Source organism: Aquarana catesbeiana, linkage group LG13 (genome assembly GCF_042186555.1).
Source record: "Aquarana catesbeiana isolate 2022-GZ linkage group LG13, ASM4218655v1, whole genome shotgun sequence".
NCBI lineage: Eukaryota > Metazoa > Chordata > Amphibia > Anura > Ranidae > Aquarana > Aquarana catesbeiana.
In genome coordinates, this window is record NC_133336.1 from 77,057,919 (window position 1) to 77,085,436 (window position 27,518).

The 27,518-nt window shown below is 44.0% G+C and overlaps 1 protein-coding gene across 1 annotated transcript in view; it reads right to left on the reverse strand.

The window, feature by feature from the left end:
- Positions 1-27,518, reverse strand: part of SPTBN5 (spectrin beta, non-erythrocytic 5) — a 367,667-nt gene that overhangs the window by 244,191 nt on the left and 95,958 nt on the right. Inside the window, exons 22-25 of the mRNA XM_073608935.1 lie at positions 25,659-25,823; positions 22,699-22,925; positions 19,927-20,113; positions 8,903-9,103 (exon numbers count right to left, since the gene is read on the reverse strand). Of these exons, the coding sequence (XP_073465036.1) occupies positions 8,903-9,103; positions 19,927-20,113; positions 22,699-22,925; positions 25,659-25,823 (780 nt within the window). The remainder of the gene's footprint in view (positions 1-8,902; positions 9,104-19,926; positions 20,114-22,698; positions 22,926-25,658; positions 25,824-27,518) is intronic.

Genomic DNA, 27,518 nt, shown 5'->3' on the forward strand with positions numbered 1-27,518 from the left:
GAAAAATTGGGCCCTAGGCACTGGTGCTGGTGCCACAACACTGCAACCCCTCACAGACACTCTAGTTGGAATGCAGGAACGAGCCCTGCTGCAAAGTATTACATCAAAAATTGTAATTACACGCCCCTGTTAAACAGGGGCTGAAAAATTGTGCCTTAGGCACTGGTGGTGGCGCCCAGAACCAAAAATGTTCTTACAAGCTATCAGCGTGATGATTGAGGAGGAAGAGGATAATTACTCAGGGATAGTCACTCAGCATCAGCATAGGCAGTCTTTGAAGGGATCTGAGATTTCAAAAAAAATTATTCGGTTACATCAGCATCAGGTGCTTGGTAGCTGGTGGTGATCCAAGACTCATTCATTTTTATGAAGGTCAGCCGATCGACCGAGTCGGTGGACAGACGCACCCTGTGATCGGTTACCACGCCTCCAGCAGCACTGAATGTGCGTTCCGAAAGAACGCTGGATGCAGGACAGGCCAGTAGCTCAATTGCATACTGTGCAAGCTCTGGCCAGTGATCCATCCTCAAGACCCAGTAACCCAGAGGATTTTCGGTGGGAAAGGTGTCCAAGTCTGATCTTGCCCCTAGGTATTCCTGCACCATGTAAAACAGACGCTGGCGATGGTTGCTGGAACCGATCATACCTTGGGGCTGCGGACCAAAAAATTGTCTGAACGCATCGGTCAGACGGCCACCTTCTCCACCGCTCCTTCTTTGACTGACCGAAGCCTCAGCAACACGTTGTCCAGAAACAGGAGTTTGTAACCTCCCAGTCTCTGGGAACGCGTTGCACAGACCTTTCTGCAAGGCCTCCCGAAGATGTTTCATCCTCTGCTCCCTCTGCGATGGCAAGATAAGGTCCGCAACCTTACCCTTGTAACGTGGATCAAGGAGGGTTGCCAGCCAGTATTGGTCCTTCTCCTTGATACCACGAATACGAGGATCCTTACGCAGGCTTTGCAGGATCAGGGAGGCCATGCAGCGTAGGTTTGCTGAGGCATTCGGTCCGGAGTCCTCTGGGTCACTAAGAACGACATGGTCCGCAGCCACCTCCTCCAAGCCACGTACAAGTCCATGTGTTTCTTGGGACTGATCCCTTAAAGACTGCTGCTGATGCTGAGTGCCAGGCTCCACCTCCATACTGACACAATCTTCCTCCTCCTCCTCTTCCTCCTCGTCCTCTTCCTGTGTGATCGGCGGGCACGCAGGAACACTGTCTGGATAAAGGGGGCCTTGAGAGCTAAGGAAGTCCTCCTCTTCCTGCCTCTGTTCTGCCTCAAGTGCCCTGTCCATTATTCCACGCAGCGTGTGCTCCAACAGGTGGACAAGGGGGACAGTGTCACTGATGCATGCACTGTCACTGCTCACCATCCTCGTGGCCTCCTCGAATGGTGACAGGACAGTGCATGCATCCCTGATCATGGCCCACTGGCGTGGGGAAAAAAAACCAAGCTCCCCTGACCCTGTCCTGGTGCCATAGTCGCACAGGTACTCATTGATGGCCCTCTGCTGCGTGTGCAGCCGCTGCAGCATGGCCAACGTTGAGTTCCACCTGGTGGGCATGTCACAGATTAGGCGGTTCTTGGGCAGGTTAAACTCCTTTTGGAGGTCCGTCAGCCGAGCACTGGCATTATATGACCGGCGGAAATGCACACAGACTTTCCTGGCCTGCCTCAGGACATCCTGTAAGCCCGGGTACCTGCCCAAGAACCGCTGCACCACCAAGTTAAGGACGTGAGCCAAACAGGGCACATGGGTCATTTGTCCCTGTCGGAGGGCAGAGAGGAGGTTGGTGCCATTGTCGCAAACCACCATTCCTGCCTTAAGTTGGCGTGGCGTCAACCACCTCTGAACCTGCCCCTGCAGAGCTGACAGAACCTCTGCCCCAGTGTGGCTCCTGTCCCCCAAGCACACCAGCTCAAGCACCGCATGGCATCTTTTGGCCTGCGTACTTGCGTAGCCCCTTGAACGCCTACGGAGCACCGCTGGTTCCGAGGAAGAGGCCATGGAGGAAGAAGAAGAGGAGGGGGTGGAGGAGAGAGGTGTGTCACAATCAGCATTTTGGAGGCGTGGTGGCGGAACAACCTCCAACACTACTGCACCTTGTCCTGCATCCTTCCCAGCTGCCAGCAGAGTCACCCAATGCGCCGTGAAACTTAGGTAACGTCCCTGTCCATGCCTGCTGGACCATGAGTCAGCGGTAATATGCACCTTACCGCTGACCGCCCTGTCCAGCGAGGCATGGACATTGCCTTCCACATGCCGGTAGAGAGCCGGAATCGCCTTCCGTGAGAAAAAGTGGCGTTTGGGTACCTGCCACTGAGGAACCGCACATTCCACAAACTCACGGAAGGGGGCAGAGTCTACCAACTGAAAAGGCAGCAGTTGAAGTGCTAGCAATTTTGCCAAGCTAGCATTCAACCGCTGGGCATGTGGATGGCTGGGAGCAAACTTCTTTCGGCGGTGCAGCAGCTGGGGCAGGGAAATTTGCCTGGTACAATCTGACGTCGGTGTACCAAAAGCAGATTGCCCACAAGTACTTGGCTGTGACACACCTAATTCTACACCTTCATTCCTCTCACTGCAGGTCTCAGAGAGGACTGAAGGTCTAGTGGGGTTGGAAATCTCAGCTGATGAGGAGCAAGGAGAGATCCTCTTTGTTCTTTGGTGTGGGTCTTTTAGATACGCTTGCCAACGAACTGCATGGCAGGTCAACATATGTCTGGTCAAGCATGTGGTACCCAAGCGGGAGATATTTTGGCCACGCGAGATACGCTTGAGACATATGTTGCAAATAGCAGCGGTGCGATCTGATGCACTTGTCTCAAAAAAGGCCCACACCAAAGAACTTTTTGAATAACGCGCAGAGACTGCAGCGCCCTGCACATGTGGAGCTTTGGGGTGTGATGCAGTCAATGTGCTGCCCTTAGGCTGGCCCCTGGAGGGCATCCTGCCTCGTTGGTGATGTGCTGCCGCCTCCTCCTCCTCCTCCTCCTCCTCCTCCTCCTCCTCCTCTCTCCTATCAGGCACCCACGTTGAGTCAGTGACCTCATCATCCCCTCCCTCCTCATCACTGGAGCAAACCTGGCAGTATGCTGCAGCAGGGGGAGCATGACTGCCAGATTGCTGTCCTTCTTGGGCACCCCCTCTGTCCGCGCTCATGTTACTGCCTTCATCGAGCTCAGTATCGTCATCAGAGCCTTCCAAACGCTGGGCATCCTCCTGGAGCATGTACCCAACAGTGTGGTCAAACAGTTCGAGGGAATCCTCATGAGGACATGGTGGAGCTAGGGAAGGAGTCACTGATGACATTGAGCTGAGGGAAGAGGCCGCTGCTTTGCCAGACAAAGCACCCTGGGCATGGGTGAGAGAGGATGAGGAGGATGAGGACGGCTTGGTCATCCACTCGACCAAGTCTTCCGCATGTTGCGGCTCAACATGGCCAGCTGCCGAAAAAAAGGCCAAGCGTGTCCCATGGCCACGTGCTGATGAGGATGCACCGTCTCCACGACCAGCACTAGACACAGAGCCTGCTTGCCCTCTCTTATTGGCTTGTGACTGTCTGCCTCTCCTTCTTGGCCTTCCAGACATACTAATGGCCTGTAGCTGCACTAAGCTGGGATAGAACACCTGTAATTTTCTTCAAGTAGCTTTATATACTGTAACCAGACAAGCCTGCCTGTCAGTAGGAAGATAACAGGAACGGATCTAGCTGAACACTGTGAGCAGGACGCACTGTACTAAATGTAAATAGTCTAGCTGCCTGACCGTGGTACTAATAGGATCAAATAGAACACCTGTAATTTTCTTCAGGTAGCTTTATATACTGTAACCAGACAAGCCTGCCGGTCAGTAGGAATTTAACAGGAACGGATCTAGCTGAACACTGTGAGCAGGACGCACTGCACTAAATGTAAATAGCAGGAACGGATCTAGCTGAACACTGTGAGCAGGACGCACTGCACTAAATGTAAATAGTCTAGAAGATAACAGGAACGGATCTAGCTGAACACTGTGAGCAGGACGCACTGCACTAAATGTAAATAGTCTAGAAGATAACAGGAACGGATCTAGCTGAACACTGTGAGCAGGACGCACTGCACTAAATGTAAATAGCAGGAACGGATCTAGCTGAACACTGTGAGCAGGACGCACTGCACTAAATGTAAATAGTCTAGAAGATAACAGGAACGGATCTAGCTGAACACTGTGAGCAGGACGCACTGCACTAAATGTAAATAGCAGGAACGGCTCTAGCTGAACACTGTGCGCAGGACGCACTGCACTAAATGTAAATAGCAGGAACGGATCTAGCTGAACACTGTGAGCAGGACGCACTGCACTAAATGTAAATAGCAGGAACGGATCTAGCTGAACACTGTGAGCAGGACGCACTGCACTAAATGTAAATAGCAGGAACGGATCTAGCTGAACACTGTGAGCAGGACGCACTGCACTAAATGTAAATAGCAGGAACGGATCTAGCTGAACACTGTGAGCAGGACGCACTGCACTAAATGTAAATTGCAGGAACGGATCTAGCTGAACACTGTGAGCAGGACGCACTGCACTAAATGTAAATAGTCTAGAAGATAACAGGAACGGATCTAGCTGAACACTGTGAGCAGGACGCACTGCACTAAATGTAAATTGCAGGAACGGATCTAGCTGAACACTGTGAGCAGGACGCACTGCACTAAATGTAAATAGCAGGAACGGATCTAGCTGAACACTGTGAGCAGGACGCACTGCACTAAATGTAAATAGCAGGAACGGATCTAGCTGAACACTGTGAGCAGGACGCACTGCACTAAATGTAAATTGCAGGAACGAATCTAGCTGAACACTGTGAGCAGGACGCACTGCACTAAATGTAAATAGTCTAGAAGATAACAGGAACGGATCTAGCTGAACACTGTGAGCAGGACGCACTGCACTAAATGTAAATAGCAGGAACGGATCTAGCTGAACACTGTGAGCAGGACGCACTGCATTAAATGTAAATAGTCTAGATAGAAGATAACAGGAACGGATCTAGCTAAACTGAATACAGTGTATATATATATATGCAACACCTGGGATGCATATATATACACAATACACTGTAAGTGCAGCTAACTGACTGACTGTTCTGCCTAATCTATCTAACTCAAATCAAATGACACTGTCTCTCTCTCTCTCTATCTCTCAGCACACCGGAACACACACTACACAGGGCCGCCGTGCAGGCGGCCTTATATAGTGTGGGGTGTGTACTAAATCCCCTGAGCCATAATTGGCCAAAGCCACCCTGGCTTTGGCCAATTACAGCTCTCTCTACTGACGGCGCTGTGATTGGCCAAGCATGCGGGTCATAGTGCATGCTTGGCCAATCATCAGCCAGCAATGCACTGCGATGCCGCAGTGAATTATGGGCCGTGACGCGCCACACGAATTTAGCGCGAACGGCCCATAACGTTCGCAATTCGGCGAACGATCGAACAGCCGATGTTCGAGTCGAACATGGGTTCGACTCGAACACGAAGCTCATCCCTAGTTAGGACCCATGTATAGCTAATAAACTTGACCGGCAACGTTTTGATTGTGTTAGGTCTTTTTTGTTTGTTGTTTTCTTTAATAATACAGGCAGCCTCCTTTGCTTTTTGTGACGGAGGACACAATTATCAATTTACTTTATCTATGCCACTGTTTTTTACACTCGGTCCTAGATGGTACGACTAATGTTTAGTGTATTTTGGCACAGTGTGCCTTGTAGAATTGTACCTGTACCTAGTTTGTACTATAATACTAATTATAGTATTGGAGCCTACACAAATCTTCTTTGGACATTCCTTTCCTGTGGAGATTCGATTTATGCTCCTGTTCCACTCCTTGGGTCCCAGTACCTCGGCTCCCGTGACAGAAGCCTTGGGCTGCACTTTTGTTGCAATCACACCACTGCATAATTAGCTCATATGTAAGCACCCTAGGCAAGCAATCTCCTCCCTTTGGTTACTATTCTTTTTTGTCAGGAACCATTGCTAGATTGTTTTATACAATAATATTTTTCATTCTTTTTATATTTGTGTTTTTTTTCACAGATATTTAATGCATCCCAGTTTATTGCTATATGATAGCTTCATTGCATATATCTGAACTGTGTGTATGTGAGTGTGGGGTCCAACACAATTTTTGTGAATATTAGACAACGTTGTCTTTTTACTGGTGATGGTGTGTGGTTTCTCTTTTTTTCATTTAACTGTTGTGATTTGGATTATCTTTACCAATAAAATGTGATATTTTCTCTAGACAATTTTGCAGTTGCTTACATTAGTAACCATACCCCGGTGGCTCATATTCATGGTCCTTTAGGCAGCTCTGCTAGTCTGCCTTCTTTTTATGCATTGTTCTTTCAGCCATAAAGCCCCACTCTATTACAGTGAGTGGGTAGGTTACCTGAGGTTTCATGATGAACCTCAATATTTTGAAATTTTCAATTTTTTTGTTTTTTCTATTTAGTGCATTTGCCCCTGAAGAGTGGAATAAATCCACAAAACGCATAGGGATTATTTGATGCATCTCATCTTCATTAGATGGTTTGACCAGTTTAATATATACAGATTTTATCTTTATACTCTGTTCCTGAGGTGGTCTGTGTCATCCAGGATGGCTGTTATATATTTATCCTACAATGTATTATCTTGATGCAGCGGTCATATATTTATTATACAATGTATCAATTTGTTGTTGTTGCCATGCCAGTTCTACATACAATGTCTGTTACATGTTGTCAATATGGATACAAACCAATGAATGGATTTTTCTAACATGTTATGTAATCATTACTAAGCAATAAACATTGGGTTTTTACACTGACTGCTTTTCTGTTGCCGCACATATGTCAGGGACTAACCCGCAGGAGAACTGACATCTATGGCCAGCAGAATCTTGTATCAATGAACACAAATTCTCCAGCGCTAATGCGCATGCGCGCACGCACGTGGGCGAGAGCTGTCAGGACAGTGTATTCTTCAGTGTGCACGCGCACACCAAAGCGCGCGCCAATGCGCACACGGGTGTGCCAAAGCACACGCACAGGCGCCAATATACTATTTAAAGCATGTTGCAGCAGCCACCAACTGCTGCATGATCTTCAGCTTCTTGTATATTCCTGAGTTCCTGTTCCTATTGCCTTGGATTACCTGCTAACGACCCGGCTTGTCTTGACCTAGCTGATCTGCATTGACCCAGGCTTGACCCTTGGCTTGTTCCTGTTACTCCGCTCTGATCCGCTGCACTGTGTATGACCCCTGGCTTGTTTCATTGACTTTGCTACTGCTTGCTGTCCTGTGTATGAACCCTGACCTGGCTTCTGACACTGCTTCTGGTGCTCCCTGCAGCACGATCTCATCTGGTACTTCCAAGGTACACCTGCCTTGCAGTCTACCCTGCTCGTCAGCTGCCCACCGGTGGACTTCTCTGCTTCATCTCAGCTTGCCGCAGCCACCAACCCCTGCCGCTTTGAGTATAGCTCCCCCTGTGCCACCTTCAGGGGGCGCTCTGTACTTAGTCACAAGGGAAGCCCTACCAGCATTTCAGCCTCCGATCAGGTACGTGATAACATACCTCATATAAAGTCCCATTCAATTCCTCTTTTTCCTCTTCTACTGAATCAGGGATGGAGACATATTCATTTAAGTCCCACAAAGTCCCTCTCTTTTTGCTGTACTGATTTAATGAAAATCGTACAATCTGGTATCATACAAGAACATTTTTTGTGCTTGTCCCTTCAGAAAATTTCAGATGACAGCTGTGTACTAACGATCAGATTAACGTACGATCGCTTTGAAAGCAATATTTTTTGTATGATATTCTGATCGTGTGTACGGGGCTCTAAAGTGGTTAAAAGTTCAAATAATTTTTAACCTTAATGCATTCTCTGCATTAAGGTAAAATAGAATTCCTACTACCTGCCCCCCCCCCCCCCCAAATGCTTACCTGAGTTCTCTCTCAATCCAGAGCTGTGTCATCTGCAGCAGTGATTGTCTCTCTTCCTGTTCTCTCAGGATAGACTGAAAGCAGCAGTAAACATTGGTTCCTGCTGCTATCAGTGAAATCCTGTGAGGAGAGAGCAGAAAGAGTGGCATGTATATGTCTATGGACCCACACAGACCAGCTCGGGAGCGCTCCTGCATGTGTGTCCCCATAGCAAGCAGCATGCTATAAGAGCACACTCAGGAGAGGAGTAGTAGACAGCGTTGGTGGAGGACCCCAGAAGAGGAGGTAAGGGGCCGCTCTGTGCAATACCATTGCACAGAGCAGCAGGTAGGTATAAACCTCTTTTCAATTTTAGGAAAAAATTATAGCCTTTGCAACAGCTTTAATTCTTTTGTTGTGGTAAGGCTTTCCGCACTGCTCTCCTATTATCTTTCACCTGTATGTGTTTTTTTTCACACCTGACTTCTTAGATGACAAAACTTCTTAATCAGCATTCAAGTAAAAAAAGTTTATACGTGAAGACATTTTTTTTTTGGTTTGGTATAGAGTGGAGAGGGTTTATTACACCTGCCAGATTTGTAATGCTATCTATATCCACAATAAAAAGATTTCTGATCGTTTTTTTGTCCTGGTGACCATTACCATGGAAAGTGAAAGACAACACCAAACTCTAAGTGGCTAAAAGAACAGAAATAGAAGTGAAGTCCTCCAGTGTGGACCATAGTTCTGGTGACCCTGATGACTACCAGGGACGGATTTCCTTTCATTTCCATTCGTGGTCACGTGGCAGGAAGTGAAAGGAAATCTCCCCTATGGGACCCAGATGGTGGGAAAAACCTGATAGGGGTCATAACCCTCCCTTAATCTATCCAACATTTTTAAAAAATGTTTTGCCTTCAGTTCTACTTTAAGAGATATCTCACCTGATGGAAACTGACTGATTCTTGCAGGTGTCTTGTACGTTTATCACAAGCTTCCTCCAGCTCTGACCAGGCAGCTTGTAGTTGCTTATTTTTCTCAGTTATATTGCGAGATTCCGGGTGATGGCTTGCAATAAGAGATTTGCCCATTTCCAAAACTTTGTGCAGCTGTTGGGTGTGAGCATTTATTTCTGCTTGTAACTCCTGTAAACAGTGAATACGTTTTGTTTGATTATGTTCATATAGCAATATGGGTTAGAGCAAGAGCATCAGAATGAAGAAGACTATTATGTATTTAATACAATTCTTATTCTCAAAAAAAACCCCAAAAAAACAGAAGACTACTATGCATACATAGCAATGGAAGTACAATGAAATTTCATTATTTTGACTTAATGCATTGCATCAATAAAGAAGGTGAAATAAACTACTAATCTGCCAGGGCAATTTTTTAAATTTTTCATGCACATGTTAAAATCTACATATTTTTTCTAGAAACTACTTTAAACCCCCAAATAATTAAAGATTTTCTGATAGCAGAGACCTTGCAGAATAAAATAGAGGCAGTTGCAACTTTTTATATTGCATAAATTTGCACAGCTGTTTATCAAAAGTAGATTTTCAGAAAAAATTGAAGTAAAATTAATTTTAGTACAAATAAACCCAATTTTATACCTACTTTTTTTATAACATATAAAAATGGGGTTGTGTCAAGTAGATAGATACTAAACATGTCAAGGATTAAGGTTGCATGCGCCCATCAAATCAAGAAAAACAATAGTACCCGAAATTCACCCCATAGTCAACACTTTAAAAAACGTTTACAAGTTATCGGTTTAGAGCAGGAGTAGGCAACCCCCGACACTGGTGCCGCAAGCACTCGACTCCCTCCCCATCAGCAGAGCAGCGCAGGGAAGTGTCAGTGAGACACAAATGAATTCCAATTTCAGATTTTCCCATGCCGCAACTGAGGGGGAGGCACTGTGCCCCCACACATTGTAAATAATGGGAAACATTGTTTGTTTCTCTAACTTTGCTGTAGCTGCGATTGTCAGCTTTTGTGATGGGGAAGAGATTGGGTGAAGTTCTGCTGGGGGGGGGTCCCTGTTTCCAGGAGGAGGAGGAGGAATGTCTTGGCCACTGCTAAAGCCAATTACAGTCCTGCTAGCCCCGTCCACCATCTGGAGGAAGATGACTTGCTTGGTTGCCACTACCAATCTCAGAAAGTAGGCTTTCACTGTGATTGAGAAAACCACAATCAGGTGACAGTTTGTGGAATTACTGCTGAGCTTCTAGGAACTTTGTTGAACCTTTTCCTGAACCTTCCGTCACTTACTACTGAACCCCTGCACTCTGTGTCCCTTTAAGCCACAGCCAGTATTCAGCGCAATGAAAATCACACCCAACCACATTTTCTCATCTGCGGGGGCCCAACTTATGATCCTGCACACAGGCCCATTGCTTTTAGAAAATGTCCCTCAACCAAGCTCATCATTGCGCATCCATTCTATATTCTTGTATATGACATCACATACATCACATACATCACATACGTCACATACAAGCACATGGGCTGGATGCAAGAGGTGGATCAGCAGGATGAGTGTGCCAGGACAGGTAGATGTGTCTTATCTCTGCTTCTTTTCACCACCCTGCATATCACGCATATCATACTGTAGATGAGAAGAGGTTACAGCGGTGGAGCAGATGAGCAGGAGGGTACAGTGGTGGGGAAAATGAGCAGGAGGAGTTCAGAGGTGGAACAGAAGAGCAGGAGGGTACTGCGGTGGGGAAGATGTGCAGGGTAGTACAGTGGTGGAAGAAATGAGAAGGGGATTCAGCAGTGGGATAGAAGAGCAGGGGAGTATAATGATGGGCCAGATAAGCAGGGGGTAAAATGATGGGCCAGATGAGCAGGGGGGTTCAGTGTTGGACTAGGTGAGCAGATGGGTTTAGTGTTGGCCCAGATGAGCGGGGGGGTTCAGTGTTGGGTCAGATGAGCAGGGGGGTTCAGTGTTGGGCCAGATGAACAAGGGGTAGAGCAGTGGGGCAGATGTGAAAGGAGGTGCATTGGTGGGGCAGATGAGCAGGGGGTTACAGTGGTGGGGCAGGAGAGCAGGGGGAACAGTGGTGGGGCAGGAGAGAAGGGGGAACAGAGGTGGGGCAGGAGAGCAGGGGGGTACAGAGGTGAGACAGATGTGAAGGAGGCACATTGGTGGGGCAGATGAGAAAGCTGGTTACAGTGGTGCAGCAGATGAGCAGATGGGTTCAGTGTTAGGACAGATGAGAAGGTGATTCAGTAGTGAGACAGAAGAGCATGGGGATATGGCGGTGGAGCAGATGTGCAGGGAGGTACAGTGGTGGGGCAGATGAGAAAAGGGGTACATTGATAAAGCAGATTAGCGGGGGGGTTACAGTGGTGGGACAGAAGAGCAGGGGGGTACAGTGGGGGGCAGATGAGCAGGGGGTTACAGTGGTGGGACAGATGAGCAGGCGGGTTCAGTGTTGGGGGCAGAGGAGAAAGGAGGTACATTGGTGGGACAGATGAGTAGGGGGTTACAGCAGTGGGGCAGAGAAGCAGGGGGTACAGAGGTAGGGCAGATGTGAAGAGGGGTGCAGCGGAGAAAGGAGGTACATCAGTGGAACACATGAGCAGGGGGTTACAGTGGTGGGGTAGAAGAGCAGGGGGAACAGTGGTGGGGCAGATGTTCAGAAGGTACAGTCATGGGGCAGATGAGAAAGGGGGTTACAGTGGTGGGGCAGATGAGCAGATACGTTCAGTGTTAGGACAGATGAGAAGATGGTTCAGTGGTGGAGCAGATGTGCATGGAGGTACAGTGGTGGGGCAGATGAGAAAGGGGGAACATTGGTGGGGCAGATGAGCAGGGAGTTACAGTGGTGGGCAGATGTACAGAGGGTTACAGTGGTGGGACAGATGACCAGGGGGTACATAGGTGGGGCAGATGAGCATGGGGGTTCCGGGGGGGCAGATGAACAGGGTAGTACAGTGGTGGGGCAGATGAGCAGGGGGTACATAGGTAAGACAGATGAGCAGGGGGGTACAGAGGTGGGGCAGAATAGTAGGGTGGTACAGTGGTGGGGCAGATGTACAGATGTAGGGGCTCATCTGAGGTGTGGAGTTGCAGGAATTAGGGCTGATCTGAGGCATGAGAGTGCAGGATGATAATGTATCACTACTAAAGTAGTTTACAGCATTTACTTTATAAAAAATCCTTTTCGTGATTGAGAGTGTGAAGTAGAATTTTTTTTGTTATAAAATTGGCATGCTCAATTTCTTTGAAAACATTTTTTTTTCGCAACACTCAAAAGTTTGCCTACCCCTGGTTTCGAGTTAGCCATGAATTATGGCCTTAGAATTATTGCTCTCTTCTTATCGATGAAAATGGGTAAAATTGGAAGCACAGGCCTGTGGTCCTTTTCCCGTTGATTTCTTAATGTGGATCTCATTCAAGAAGCAACCACCGATCTTATGTCCATCATTCTCTCACTCCTTGCAGGTATAAGATCTCTCATGTAAAGTCACAACGCTGCGGTCCCTGCATACCCCGGTAGCTCCAGTAACACATTGATTCTTACCCCTGCTTTTACACTAGATTTATGCCTACAAGACTTTCAGCGGTGGGTCAATAGGGGTCTGTTTAGAATAGGTCACTTTAATAACCATAAGGTAATCCGCCCTCTGTCTTATTTTGTGCAGCAGTTGAAGATGCCCCCGTTTGAGAACTTCCGACTTCAACAGATTTTGCATTTTCTGCACTCGGTGCAGAAGGCTATGGATGATATTAGGATACGTACAGCCTATGAGTCTAGATGTTTTCATGGTGAGACTCAGAGAGGAAGCATCTCAATGTTCTACTAATTATTTGTTTATCCAACTGGAAAATGATCCTATATGTTGGCAGGGGAATGAAATTTGGGGGAGGAAATCAAATTATCTGATTGGTTCTCCTGGTCCACACGGACATATAAAAGCATTATGAATATGGATCTGGTGGCAGTGAGCTACAAGGTCTTGTCTCGATGGTACATGGTTCCAGATCGTGTTTCTAAAATGCATCCAGGCACCTCCTCCTTGTGTTTCAGGGGCTGTGGTCAGCCGGGCATGATGTTTCATACCTGGTGGACATGTCGAAGGTTCGTCGGTTCTGGGAGGTCATACGCTGATCTATTCTGTGACACATGTAAACAATTATAAAGAATCCGAGAGTGGACCTTATCAATGAGCTGGTTGCTGAAATCCCCAAACATACCCACATTCTCATCTACTTTATGTTTCTTGTGGCAAAAGTCGCTATAGCGTCTGCCTAGAGGAAACCGGTAGTAGACTTGGCGGTAATGAAAAGTAAGTTGACCTGGATCATGTTACACCAAAAGCTGGTCAGCATACTTAAAGACAGATCTGCTAGGTTTGATCATGTTTGGGACCCTTGGCTTAAATACCTCCAACCTTCTGACACTTGAAGAGTGCGGATCGGGGCAGTGGGTTCTCTGACAGACCTCTTTGGCAGCTTTCCCTTGCCTTTCCCAACCTTTCCCACCCTTTTTTTTCTTCTTTCTTTTCTCTCTTCTTTTTCCTTTTCTACTTTAGACTTCTGTGGTTTCCATATTTGCTATCTGATATGGAGTACTTGGAAGCGTTTGTGATTGTGACTGACGTCTGCTGGCCGGTGGGTTATGTAAATGCTGAGCTATTATGTTTTTCTATGTCCCCTGCGTGGGTTTTCCGAGCGTCCTGATAGGGTGGTTTATCTCTGTGTGACAGACAAGTTTTCATGATTAATTATCAGTACAAGTTGATATTATGATACACTATTTTGTTGGTTATGCCTGCCATTGATATATTGCTACCAGCTATCTGTGCTGTGGGACCTTATCTTTTCTGTATTTTGATACTGTTGTTTGTGAAAGAGTTGTATACTCTTCCTTTCTTCATAAAATCGTAATAAAAATATTGAAATAAAATTATTGCTCTCTCTGTCTTTTGCATTGACACCTCATAGTATTTTCTTCATTTAACTTTTGTTGCTATCACAAGGGGGCTAACAAACCCCAATGTGTTAGCATGGGCAGGTGACAATGGCAATGACAATGGATGCACAAATAGGATCGGTGGTGAGCGGATCCCACCACCTCCTCCGCCTGCTTCGCAGACTCATCCCCTTCATCCCAGAAGAGAACAAAGCGGCAGTTGTGGGAACAATCATCAATTCCCGACTCGACTACGCAAATTCCCTCTACGTAGGTCTACCCCAATATCAGCTTGCGCGCTTGCAACTCATCCAAAATACGGCGGCAAGACTGTTAACAGGAAAAAAGCCCTGGGAATCCATCTCCCCATCCCTAAAAAGCCTACATTGGCTAACTGTGAAGAATCGGATCATATTCAAGACCCTCTGCCTCACCCATAAATGCATACAAGGAAACGCTCCGCAATATCTCCGGGAAAAAATAAAACACTACACACCGAATTGCAGTCTTCGATCAGCTAACCAAAACCTCCTCATCATTCCCAAATACCGCTACAAAGCAAAGGGAGAACGTAGATTTGCAGTCCAAGGACCTCGACTATGGAATGCTCTCCCAACCAACCTCCGCATGAAAGAAAACCACCAGGCCTTCAGGAAAAAACTAAAGACCTTCCTTTTCTAGAAGCTGGCTACAGAGAATACATCTAGCGCCTTGAGGCGATTCAGTTCGCAATTGCAGCGCTTTACAAATCATTCATTCATTCATTCATTCATTCATTCAGGTGACAGCTCCTCCTTATGGTGACATCAGGGGTCTATGAGGTCTATTAGACCCCTAATGTTTCCCTCCTCTTTTTGGTGCGGCAGTCAATTTCATATACGCACTACACACAAATTTTTTTATTTTTTTTAATGCACTTTAAGAGCCGCCAGAATCACTTTTACCTGAAAGCTAATCCCTGGCTTTAATAAGCAGCTGTGAACTTCCTTTAACCCTTTAATCCCAAGATGTTTATAATTGTACCTTGGTAAACAAGGAGATTAAATGATTTTAGGGTGCAATTGGCTTTAAATGGCATCTTAGGAAAGCCTAAAATGATAGACTGGTGAAGCTCACAAGGAGAAAAAATAACTAAGCTGACAATTTATAATGCTAATATATGTAGATGATGCTGAAATTTAATGGTGTCAAGCTACCAACTCAAAGGGTCATACTCATGAGTCTACAGTTGTTTTAGAAATCTATTTCTGTCCTAGCATGCAAGCGGGACCCCGACCCCTTAAAAGTGAATACACCCATTGTATGTTGTGAGGAGATTAGGAGGAGAGACTGGCAGCCGACATCTGGGCACACCCTAGGAGATCTTCATATGCCCTCTATGACCTTTGTGATGTGGGTCAAAGGTTAAGATGAGAGCACTGCTTGCACTGAGGTAGAGCAGGTGGGAAGTGTGGTGTGACAGATGTACAGTACTGGAGTTTTGAATACATATCATTAACCACTTGCTGCCAAGTCACGTACATGTATGTGATTGACTGAAAGTGGTTATACCAGGGTTATGGCTGCAGCTGTCAGCCATAACCCCAATATTGTTTTTTTTGGAATTGGAAAAGTGCTACAAAGTAAAAGCAATCCCAGTGGCTAATTAGCCTCTGGATTGCTTTTACAGATGACAGAAGGGGGTCCCCCTTCCATCACCCTTCGATGCCTCTCCGGGCTCTCCCAGTGGGGAGCCCAGCATCCGATCCAGCGGCTGTGCCGGCTTACAATACAGGTGACTGGATACTGGATCATCGCTGATCACCTCTATGGTCTAGAAGAGTGGAAGCTCACCACAAATATGAGGTATCACTGCAAATGTTATAGCAGTAGAAATAATTCTAGTGCTAGACCTCCTCTGTAACTCTAAACAGGTAACCTGTAAAAATGATTAAAGCGTTGCCTATGGAGCTTTTAAAGTATCATAGTTTGTCTAATAAAAAGGAAATAACTGCGCTAGCGCGGTTTTTTCCTTTTTATTAGTTATTTTAGTGCACATCTCACTGTTTAACTGCTGCTTTTTGGGGGGATATTTTCTATAGGTAGCGCAGTATTTTTTTTTTTTTTGTTTTTGTTTTTTTTTGTTTTTTGGGGGTTTTTTTTATTTTTGTTTTTTGTATCATAGTTTGTCACCATTCCATGAGTGTGCACAATTCTAAAGTGTGACATGTTAGCAGGGCTGCTGTTAGAAATCATGGGGCCCCATACTGCCTTCCTGACAGGGCCCTGCGCCCCCTTCCACACCCCCAGAAAATATGAAATTATATTTTTGCTACAAATACACTAAAATCATTATTATATGACATATTTACTGGCTCCTTCCCCTGCTCTGCATGCTGAAACATCCCCTTGTGTGCTAGGTGGAGAGGAAGGAACCGGCGACACTGCAGGGAAAAGGGGCGCACAGGGGGGCCCGGAAAGCAGGGGATGAGGGAATGCTAGAACTGAGCCACTGCAGCACAGCTGGATGGAGGGAGTGGAGGAGAAGCCGGCAGCGCTGCAGGGGGAGGCAGAAGAGGATTGGTGTCTGTCTGCAGTAAGGCAGTACAGCTGGTCCTTCTGCTCAGCAGGTGCAAGGACCCCCCTTTTGAACTGATGGGGCTTGGGCCCAGTACAGGAAGGCTGGCTGTACTGCTTTATCAGTAGCCCTGCATGTTAGGTATCTATTTTACTTGATGTAACATCATCTTTTATATTTTACCAAAAAATTGTGCTATATAGTGTTTTTTTGCATTAAATTTCATTTTTCCCAAAAAATTGCGTTTGAAAAACTGCTACGCAAATACAGTGCAATGACCACCATTTTATTCTCTAGGGCCTTTATTATATACAGTTGTGCTCATAAGTTTACAGAATTTAAACAGAATATATAACCCTGGCAGAATTTATGATTTCTTGGCCATTTTTCAGAGAATATGAATGGTAACACAAAAACTTTTCTTTAACTCATGGCTAGTGTTTGGCTGAAGCAATTTATTACCAATCAACTATGTTTACTCTTTTTAAATCATAATCACAACAGAAGCTACCCAAATGACCCTGATCAAAAGTTTACATACCCTGGTGATTTTGGCCTGATAACATGCTCGCAAATTGACACAAAGGGGTTTGAATGGCCATTAAAGGTAACCATCCTCACCTGTGATCTGTTTGCTTGTAATTAGTGTGTATTCTGGATTCTAAATCATGGGGAAAGCAAAAGAATTGTCAAAGCATCTGCGGGAAAAGGTAGTTGAACTGTATAAAACAGGAAAGGGATATAAAAAGATATTCAAGGAATTGAGAATGCCAATCAGCAGTGTTCAAACTCTGATCAAAAAGTGGAAAATGAGGGGTTCTGTTGAAACCAAACCACGGTCAGGTAGACCAACTAAAATTTCAGCCATTGTTCAGGATGCAAAGAAAAACCCACAAATAACTTCAGGTGAAATACAGGACTCTCTGAAAACATGTGGTTTGGCTGTTTCAAGATGCACAATAAGGAGGCACTTGAAGAAAGATGGGCTGCATGGTCGAGTCGCCAGAAGAAAGCCATTACTATGCAAATGCCGCAAAGTATCCCGCTTACAATACGCCAAACAGCAGAGAGACAAGCCTCAAACCTTCTGGCACAAAGTCATTTGGAGTGATGAGACCAAAATTGAGCTTTTTGGCCACAACCATAAACACTACATTTGGAGAGAATTCAACAAGGCCTTTGATGAAAGGTACACCATTCCTACTGTGATACATGGCAGTGGATCGCTGATGTTTTGGGGATGTTTGAGCTACAAAGGTACTGGAAATCTTGTCAAAATTGATGGCAAGATGAATGCATGTTATCAAAAAATATTGGGGGAACATTTGCATTCATCAGCCAGGAAGCTGCGCATGGGACATACTTGAATATTCCAACATGACAATGATACAAAACACAAGGTCAAGTCGACCTATCATTGGCTACAGCATAATAAAGTGAAGGTTCTGGAGTGGCCATCTCAGTCTCCTGACCTCAATATCATTGAGCCACTCTGGGGAGATCTCAAACGTGCAGTTCATGCAAGACAGCCCAAGAATTTACAGGAACTGGAGGCTTTTTGCCAAGAGGAATAGGCAGCTTTACCATCTGAGAAGATAAAGAGCCTCATCCACAAATACCACAAAAGACTTCAAGCTGTCATTGATCTTAAGGAGGGCAATACACGGTATTAAGAAATGGGGTATATAAACTTTTGATTAGGGTCATTTGGGTAATTTCTGTTGTGATTATGATTTATGAGTAAACACAGTTGATTGATAATAAATGGTTTCAGCCAAACTCTAACCATGAGTGAAAGAAAAGTTTTTGTGTTATCATTCATATTCTCTGAAAAATAGCCAAGAAATCATAAATTCTGCCAGGGTATGTAAACTTATGAGCACAGCTGTGTATATATATATATATAATGTTTGGGGGTTCTAAGTAACATTCTATCAAAAAAATACTGATTTGTACATGTAAACAATTAGGTCAGAATAGGCCTTGTCAGCTGCTTTTGTTTTTTTTTGGTATAAGGTATTTTTTGGTTGCACAGGGGTATTTCTATAATTGTTTATCTTCCTTAAAGCGGTAGTAAAATCAGTTATGGCAAAACTCGCTGACAAGCAGGGTTTTTATAACTCTCATAAATCTTCCTCCTGCCTTTCAGCGAGTAATGTGATTTAAGCCGCACATGCACAGCTCAGACCACATTTAAGGCCCGCTCTGTGTGCCGCTGCAATGTGACTCCTGTGTGCATGCGTGGGAGTGACGTAGCCCCCGCACAGCCAATCAAGTGGCCAAAGAGAGTGGTGGGAGCGCAGCCTTGGAGGGCTGTGTTTGTAGGTAAGTCTGTCATAATGTACTAATATGCAGTGCATACTAGTACATTATGGCTTAAAGCTGCCAGGGAACCCATTTGTTAAAAAAAGTATATACTGTACTACCACTTTAATGTATGCTGGCAGGAGGCAGACTTTTGGACTCAGGATGTGGCTGTTTTCTAAACAAATTCCACACCCTTTTTATTGATATACCTTGAATGTAATTAGCTGATTAAAAATTAAATTCCAGTTGGCCTTTAGGTAACCATAGCCACCCTCTAAAAGTTTATGATATATATTTTTCTACTAGGACAAAAGAAATCACTGCATTAAAATGGGGATGCTATATTGAAGAGACCTGTATTAAACAGGAAATACACAATATTTTTGGTCACGCCATGACATTGACTTTTATTGCTGCTCATTTGCCTTTTATTGCACTGTTTATGGAAAAAGAAGTGGAAATAGGGAATGCATTCCTGTGATCTGCCAAGGTAAATGGGACAGTAACAAACAGTCTGTCTTTTAGAGCAGTAACCACTAAAGGAAAGAGTCTCCTTCCTCAGCCCTGGGATTTATGCTCCTGGAGCCCCCTAAGAGAGAATATTGGCTCTAGACAACTCTAAGGAATGTTTCGCTCTTGTTATTTCTTTGGCAAGATAACTTAATTGTAACCATGTTATGTAATACAGCTATCGGACAGTACCATAGGTAACATGTTCCTAATGAAAAGCTGTTTTTGCTTCAATATGGTCTGGTAAAAAATATTTCCATGTAATATACTACAGACCATGCACACAGAAGACTTTGTTTCTTTATTAAATTTACATGTCTGGGCAAAATATAAAAAGAAAACTTATTTTGTACGTCTCTAAAAAAAGTAACTGTATCAAGCATGGTTGTAGTCAATATTTGCATATCAGAGCACTCAGGATTTTTGGATACCCAGGCCCTTTGTAGATAAAGCAAGCATGCATGCATGCATTTAAGTCATAAAAACCTGCAGCATTGATCTCAGACATCTTCCAGCACAGTGGAAAGGTTCTAATCAAGAGCAAAATACATTTCCAATGTAGGCATTGATCGAGACATAGAACAAAAATACAAAGCAGACAAAGAAACGATGTAGAATAACTCTCAGTGGGTCCAGTCTAAAAGGCATATACATGTATTTATACCTTATGTTTCTGAAGCAAGCTTTGAGCTGCATCCAAGGACTTGCCAACATTAGTAGAGCTGGCAACAGGCATCTTTTCAGCAATCCATGTCATTTCAAGATCAAAGTAATGATAAAACTCATATTGATTCACTTTAGCTTGCAGAAATTCCCTTCTCTTGGCCAGTGGCTCCTGGAGAGACTCAAACCTGAAAATGTAAATCAACATGCATTTTTTAGAAGGCACACACAAAGTCATTTACCGAAATCTGCAGTATGCCAAAGGATAACAAACCTAAATCGCAGCTCCAGAATCAGCAATTTGGTTTGCAATGCTTAAAGAAAGAATAATCAAAGATTTTCTGGACAGAGTCAAAAAGGGATTAGGACACCTGTGATTTTTTTTATTGCTCTCTCTGCCCCCGTAAGGAAGAGTCACCCTCTCTAATTGTGCCGTTTGCTGTTATCACCAAGAGTGAAAGTGAAGGAAAATCCCAAATGTTGGACTGTCATCAGAGCAGGAATAGATGGGAAATCTTCCAATGGGACCACTAGTTCTGGTGACTCTAACAACCAGGGAGTCCTTCACTTTGAGAGTTTTCCTCTCAATTCTTGTTTCGGCTATGGGAAAAGAAGTGAAGGGAGATCTCAGTCTCCAATAAAAAAACATAGCAAAAAAAAAAACTGATAGAGGTCATAACCCTCTCTTTCTTTATCCATAACGAAGAAATGCAAATAAGACATAGAACAATCAAGTATTTTAAATGCTTACAGCATTTTCCTTTCTATAAATGATTTTGTATTGATGTGCAATGTGCCTCCGAGCTCGCTAGCTTGATTTCTACAGAAGACTCCTTAGCACATCCCCCTCCCTCTTTGCACTTCATAGCCCTCTCTTGTTCTGGGAGAGTCTAATTACAGTATGTGCTTGCCCAGCTACTCTGCCCTCAACCTCCCTACATAATCTTTTATGTAGCAGCTGGGGGAGAAGCAAAGGGGAATATTATAGTTGGTCACTTGAGTGACAGCTTTTAGACTGATGGGGCTGTTGACATCTGGTTGGAAGGCAATGGGGGTTATTTATGAAAGGCAAATCCACTTTGCACTACAAGTGCAAACTACAAGTGTAAAGTGCACTTGACATTGCACTGAAATTGCACTTGGAAGTGCAGTCGCTGTAAATCTAAGGGGTAGATCTGAAATGAGGGGAAGCTCTGCTGATTTTATCATCCAATCATGTGCAAGCTAAAATGCTGTTTTTTAATGTTCCTTGCATGTCCTCCTCGGATCTACAGCGACTGCACTTCCAAGTGCACTTTCAGTGCAATTTCAAGTGCACTTTGCGCTTGTAGTTTGCACTTGTAGTGCAAAGTGGATTTACCTTTAGTAAATAACCCCCAATATGTTTTATTTCATAATACAAGAGGTGTTTGAAATATGAACTATGGCTATACCAAGCCTCCGCATTCTTGGGGGCTGTCTGGAATGTAACAAGTTGCACGTCAAAGCATCATAGCATATCAGAATCTTCATCTGAACAGAAGTCAGGCCTCTATCAAGGAACAAAAGCTTGGCTCCTGATTGACTGATGTGATAACGCTCTGCAAGCAAGCTTTAAAGAGGGCCATGGCTGCCAGGATGATTGATGAAGGTGGGTTACAAAGATCAAAGAATCAATAGGCACTGAAGATTGCCTCAGGGCACATAGACATGATACATGGAAAATGCTGCCCCTAGAGACCAATACAGCAGGACGGACAGAAATATAATATATTAAAAGGACTACCTCTTGGCAATATCTCATTGGACAGTAGGCTAGTGGGGTGTGGTTATAAGTGGGTCTGAATGAATGTGTAAAAAGTGCACACAGAAGGGAAATCGTCCCTTTTCCGCTCTTGGCTCGTGCCTGATGGCTCTCTCTGTTACCATCTTGAGCCCAGCTGATGAGACGAGGACAGCCTTGTGATAAGTATCTTTGATGTCCTTTTGTTATATGCTCTATAGTATTTTCATGTTAGAATTTTCCTATTTTCTTGGGAAATAAATAATAAATCCCATCTAGAATATTGGCTCCCAGCAGCAGTTTCAGGGCTTTTAGATGTCTACATTGGTAATCCTCTATGAAAACCACATGTAAAAAAAAAAAAACATTAGATTTAGATATATAGAGAATGGATAAGTCAATCTAGCATGACTAATTTGTCAACACATGGCTTCCTGGTTAATCCCTGATAGAGTTTACTGAATCCTTTTTGGCCCCTGATGAAGTAGAAGGTCGAAGGAGAAAGGTGAGGCTCAGTTGTCCTCTCTCTGGAGCTCCTGCATCAAGGCAGAAGGTCACTTTAGCCTCTCATGGGATCCCTGAAGGTGGTATCTAAGGTGTATTCAAACAGACAACATTCCTCAAAAGTTAGGCAAGTCAGATGCTCTCTAACAGGGAACGGGTGTTGCAGCACTGTAACCATAGTGCTCTGCATTTGTATTTACATGAGACCCATGTGAGACAGTAGTTTAGATGCATGTAACAAGCCATCACAGCTAAAGCGTAAGGCTTCAGATATCTCTTCCACCTGTTAATTTAAAAAGGGGTCTACCCTTGTGGTGAAGAGATCTCTTTTATTTAATAAATATGGGCGTTTACCATTTTTGACTGTACAGTGTGGTAGAGGGGTATATATTACAAGGCAAGCTAAACAGATTTTTAAATCTTTTGTCAGGTAATACAATTTACATTACATTAGATTTTCAATATTAATTTTTATTTTAAGTGCTGCTGCCCTGTAGTAACAGTTACCTTTGCAGATACTTCATAGTTTCATCCATGATCCCTTTTGAGTTGAAATGGTTGGTGGCCATCTTCTGAGCTCGGGAGACGATTGAGTTCATTTTGTCAGCCAACTCCTTGCTCTCATTTTCCAGCTGACGGTGTTCTTTGAGAAGGTCTCGGCTGCTTCTCAGATCATGGACTGACTCTGGGGTTTGCAGAACCTTCTCTATCTTCTCAATCTTTATTTTGGCATCCTAGGTTGGAACATAAGGAGGTGTTGTATATGTAATTAGCTACATTATTGCAAACCTCTGTTACTTGTTTATAGCAGTGCAATAAATTCCCCATTTATATCGCCAGTGACAGATGCATAGCTCTATTTTCTTTTGTGGCTCAATGAGTGAAATAAAGTGCAATATTTTATAGGATATCCTCATAATAAATATCACTGACTGCCAAGATCAGAGTAAGTAAGCCATGGGTGTCAGGTAAAGTTCACCATCTATAAAGCATCAAGCTGCTGAACTGGATAGCACTTGGATATCGATCTGCGGTCTCCTTGTGCTCGTGTTTAAAAAAAGATTTAGTAGCTGAACCTCAATCCTCACAGTGGAGAAGGGAATATTTGATCCATTTTCCATTGCTGCATATGCCTTTGCAGTATTATATCTCCAAATAAATATTGTTTAACAGAATGTTGCAATGCATAGCAAGCACGTAAGCTCATGCAAGATCTTGGTCATAAAACTGTATAATAAAGCCCAACTCCAGCCAAAACCATGTATTCAATGGTGGAAACAAGCAAGGAGGGTTATAGCCTCTGTAAGTCTTTTATTGTCATTTGTGTCATTATTGGGGAGTTTTTCCCTATGTCCAAACAGAAAATTAGAGGATATTTCTCCACTGGGGAAACAGATAAAGTAAAAAATTGTTTTTGGCACTGTAAACAAGGGTTCACATTTTTGACAAAGTTTTCATTGCTGTCTGTGCCTTCTTGTGGGGATGATAACTGCACTTAGTTTTGCTTGCTTCCATGTAACAAAGCAAACATATTGATCTTGATATAGATCCATAGGTGTGCGCAGCCTATTGCATTAGGGTGTGCGCCTCAAACATGTGTGTGTGTGTGTATATCTATATATTCACAGAAGTGTACGGTATTTTTATCATTATAACTTTTTTACTATTTTATTATTTTTTTTACCATAGTTTATTATAATTTTTTTTTTTTTTACAATTTTTTTAGGAGCCTCATTGGGGGCTTTGGTAAAATAACAGGGGTCTAAACAGACCCCTGATGTCTAACTTTTTAAACAGAGAAAGGGACTGAACACAAAGATTCCCCAGTCCTTTTCTCAACAGCCAAGCAAGCAGTAGGGGGAATCTGCGCAGCACTGCGTAATTAGGGTGTGCCCAGGCACACCTGGCACACCCTGTGTGCACGCCTATGTATAGATCGATTGATTTGGAATTGCTGTGGGCCTAATGTACTATTTGATCCTAAACTTGTTAGAGTGATACCAGGAATAGATTAGAGATGGCGTTTATTAACTCCTAACCATACTGAATCATTGTTCTGCAGAGCAATTGTCACACAAAAATGGTATTCAGGTAAATATACAAGATCATGCAGTGAGCAGACATGCTTGTTGCTGGCTTTAAAACATAGAGGAAACCCAGAACATTCAACTTTGAAAGGGGGGGGGGGTTCACAGATGACCCAGGGCAGCAGAAAGTATAAGTCCAGCCATGGTTAGCATACTATACAATTTCTACCGGCCTTCTTACCAAGCCATAGCCAGTCCCAAGCATTTGCTGAGAATGAGGTTAGGTGCATTACTAGCAACTGAGACTGGCCCTTGTATAAATCGGTTTATAGTCTACAAAATTGGCTGCCTGATGCACCCAACAATACAGAAGGGATCTCAGTTGGCTCATCATTTGCGCTATAGATTGAGGATTACATAATGCAGGGTAGCGTCAGCTTGTGTTAGGTCATTACACATACCTTTCTACCCAAATCTGACCATTGACATAGAAGTGCAGATGGTCATGCAATTACAAACCAATTGTCATCCTGAACCCGTGAGGGTGTTCAATCTCAAGGGGGGCCAATAGTGATTGGGAACAGATTCTAACCTGTGAGATTGATGGCACCCCAATAAAAAGGAAAAAAAAAGCACTTACAGGGTAGTGTAGGCACATCCAGGTGCTTGAGAACACCTCAGATTTTCAGTACAATGCCCTATGAGCTGCCAGTTCTAGGATGCTTTGACATACAAAAAATGAACCCCTTCTGCAGTCAGAAGCTGTTTATGCCACCTTCTGCCTCCTTCTAGCATCAAAAAGAACCTTCACTGCACTGTAAGTGCTATTTTTCAATGTTTCTAGGTATTCTTTAAGTTACTAGTGTACTCTTTAAAGTGTTACTAAATCTAATCTAAATCTAATCTAATCTACCCCCCAGTGCCCACAGCTTATAAATCTTCTTTTTACATTAAAATACTGCCACAATATACCTTTTTGGATGAACCTTATACCACGGTTACACGATAAACTGCACAGTTTCTCCTGAGAGTTCAGGTAGGAGGAGATTTCCACTACAGCATGTATACACGCCCACATGTGTGGTGTCAATATCATGTGACCTGGCTAGCTCTGAGAAAAGTAAATGTTCTCTCCAGCATAAAAGACACAACTGAGCATGTGCAGATCGGCTACCCTGCCTGTGTTAGCTAGCCTTCCCCAGATAGACAGTGCAGGGAGGGGGAGGATCTGTGCATACAGGATAAAACAGCCTTTTTACACAATGCAGAGGATTAACCCCTTAAGTTCCACAGTGAGTATAACAAGCATACTATGCTGCATATACAGACTGATTTTACTGTTGTGGGTTTAGTAACACTTTAAGTTAATAGTGTAGTGCATGTGCCTCATATTGATTCAGCATAAGCAGAAGATTCAATCATCAATAATTAATAACTGACCTGTAGCAGCTCCATTAGCTGCTCCTGCTGCCCAGCCTGCCTCAGCTTGTCCCCTCTCTCAGACATCTTTTTCTTTAGCTCCTCCCATTTCTCGATGACTTCAGACATCTTATTCTGGATGGAATTTTTCGCATAATGATCTTCTTTTATTAGTTTCTTTCCAACCTACCATCAGAAAAAGAACAGTTGATATAATTCTAAGGGTTTGAATATTTACACAAGACAGAAGTGGAATAGGCAGAACCACTTATATGTTGAATTGTGCCACAAAAAGCAAAAATGAGAATACATTAATAACTGGGCACATGCGATTCATTGAATTTGTTTCAAGTTATGATGTAGTTCAGTTTACTAATTCTGCAGCTGGGAATTGGCAGATTGGCTGATTAAGTTATCAACAGCTGCCACAGTCCCAGAGTTACACAAGCATGTCATTCTTCACAATTTTAGGGAACGTATTTCCTTGTGTAAACTAAGACAGCCCATACTTTATTCATTTTTTTAACAAACCAGCGAGTTGAAGGGAAAAAAAATACCCAATATCCTCATCCACACTCTTTAACAGCGGGGAGACTATAGTCAGCGGCACTGATTGATTAAGAAAAATCTGACAGGGCGGTTGTACAGAAGTCGATCGGTATATTTTCATAGATCTTGAGGGCTTAGCATATGTTTACCTCTGCGGTATATTACATAGTTACATAGTAGGTGAGGTTGAAAGAAGACACAAGTCCATCAAGTCCAACCTATGTGTGTGATTATGTGTCAGTATTGCATTGTATATCCCTGTATGTTGTGGTCATTCAGGTGCTTATCTAATAGTTTCTTGAAGCTATCAATGCTTCCCGCTGGGACCACCGCCTGTGGAAGGGAATTCCACATCCTTGCCGCTCTTACAGTAAAGAACCCTCTACGTAGTTTAAGGTTAAACCTCTTCTCTTCTAATTTTAATGAGTGGACTCGAGTCTTGGTAAACTCTCTTCTGCGAAAAAGTTTTATCCCTATTGTGGGGTCACCAGTCCGGTATTTGTAAATTGAAATCATATCCCCTCTCAAGCGTCTCTTCTCCAGAGAGAATAAGTTTAGTGCTCGCAACCTTTCCTCATAACTAAGATCCTCCAGACCCTTTATTAGCTTTGTTGCCCTTCTTTGTACTCGCTCCATTTCCAGTACATCCTTCCTGAGGACTGGTGCCCAGAACTGGACCGCATACTCTAGGTGCGGCCGGACCAGAGTCTTGTAGAGCGGGAGAATTATCGTTTTATCTCTGGAGTTGATCCCCCTTTTAATGCATGCCAATATTCTGTTTGCTTTGTTAGCTGCAGCTTGGCATTGCCTGCCATTGCTGAGCCTATCATCTACTAGGATCCCCAGGTCCTTTTCCATCCTAGATTCCCCCAGAGGTTCTCCCCCCAGTGTATAGATTGCATTCATATTTTTGCCACCCAAATGCATTATTTTACATTTTTCTACATTGAACCTCATTTGCCATGTAGTCGCCCACCCCATTAATTTGTTCAGGTCTTTTTGCAAGATTTCCACGTCCTGCGGAGAAGTTATTGCCCTGTTTAGCTTAGTATCGTCTGCAAATACAGAGATTGAACTGTTTATCCCATCCTCCAGATCGTTTATGAACAAATTAAATAGGATTGGTTCCAGCACAGAACCCTGGGGAACCCCACTACCCACCCCTGACCATTCTGAGTACTCCCCATTTATCACCACCCTCTGAACTCGCCCTTGTAGCCAGTTTTCAATCCATGTACTCACCCTATGGTCCATGCCAACGGACCTTATTTTGTACAGTAAACGTTTATGGGGAACTGTGTCAAATGCTTTTGCAAAATCCAGATACACCAC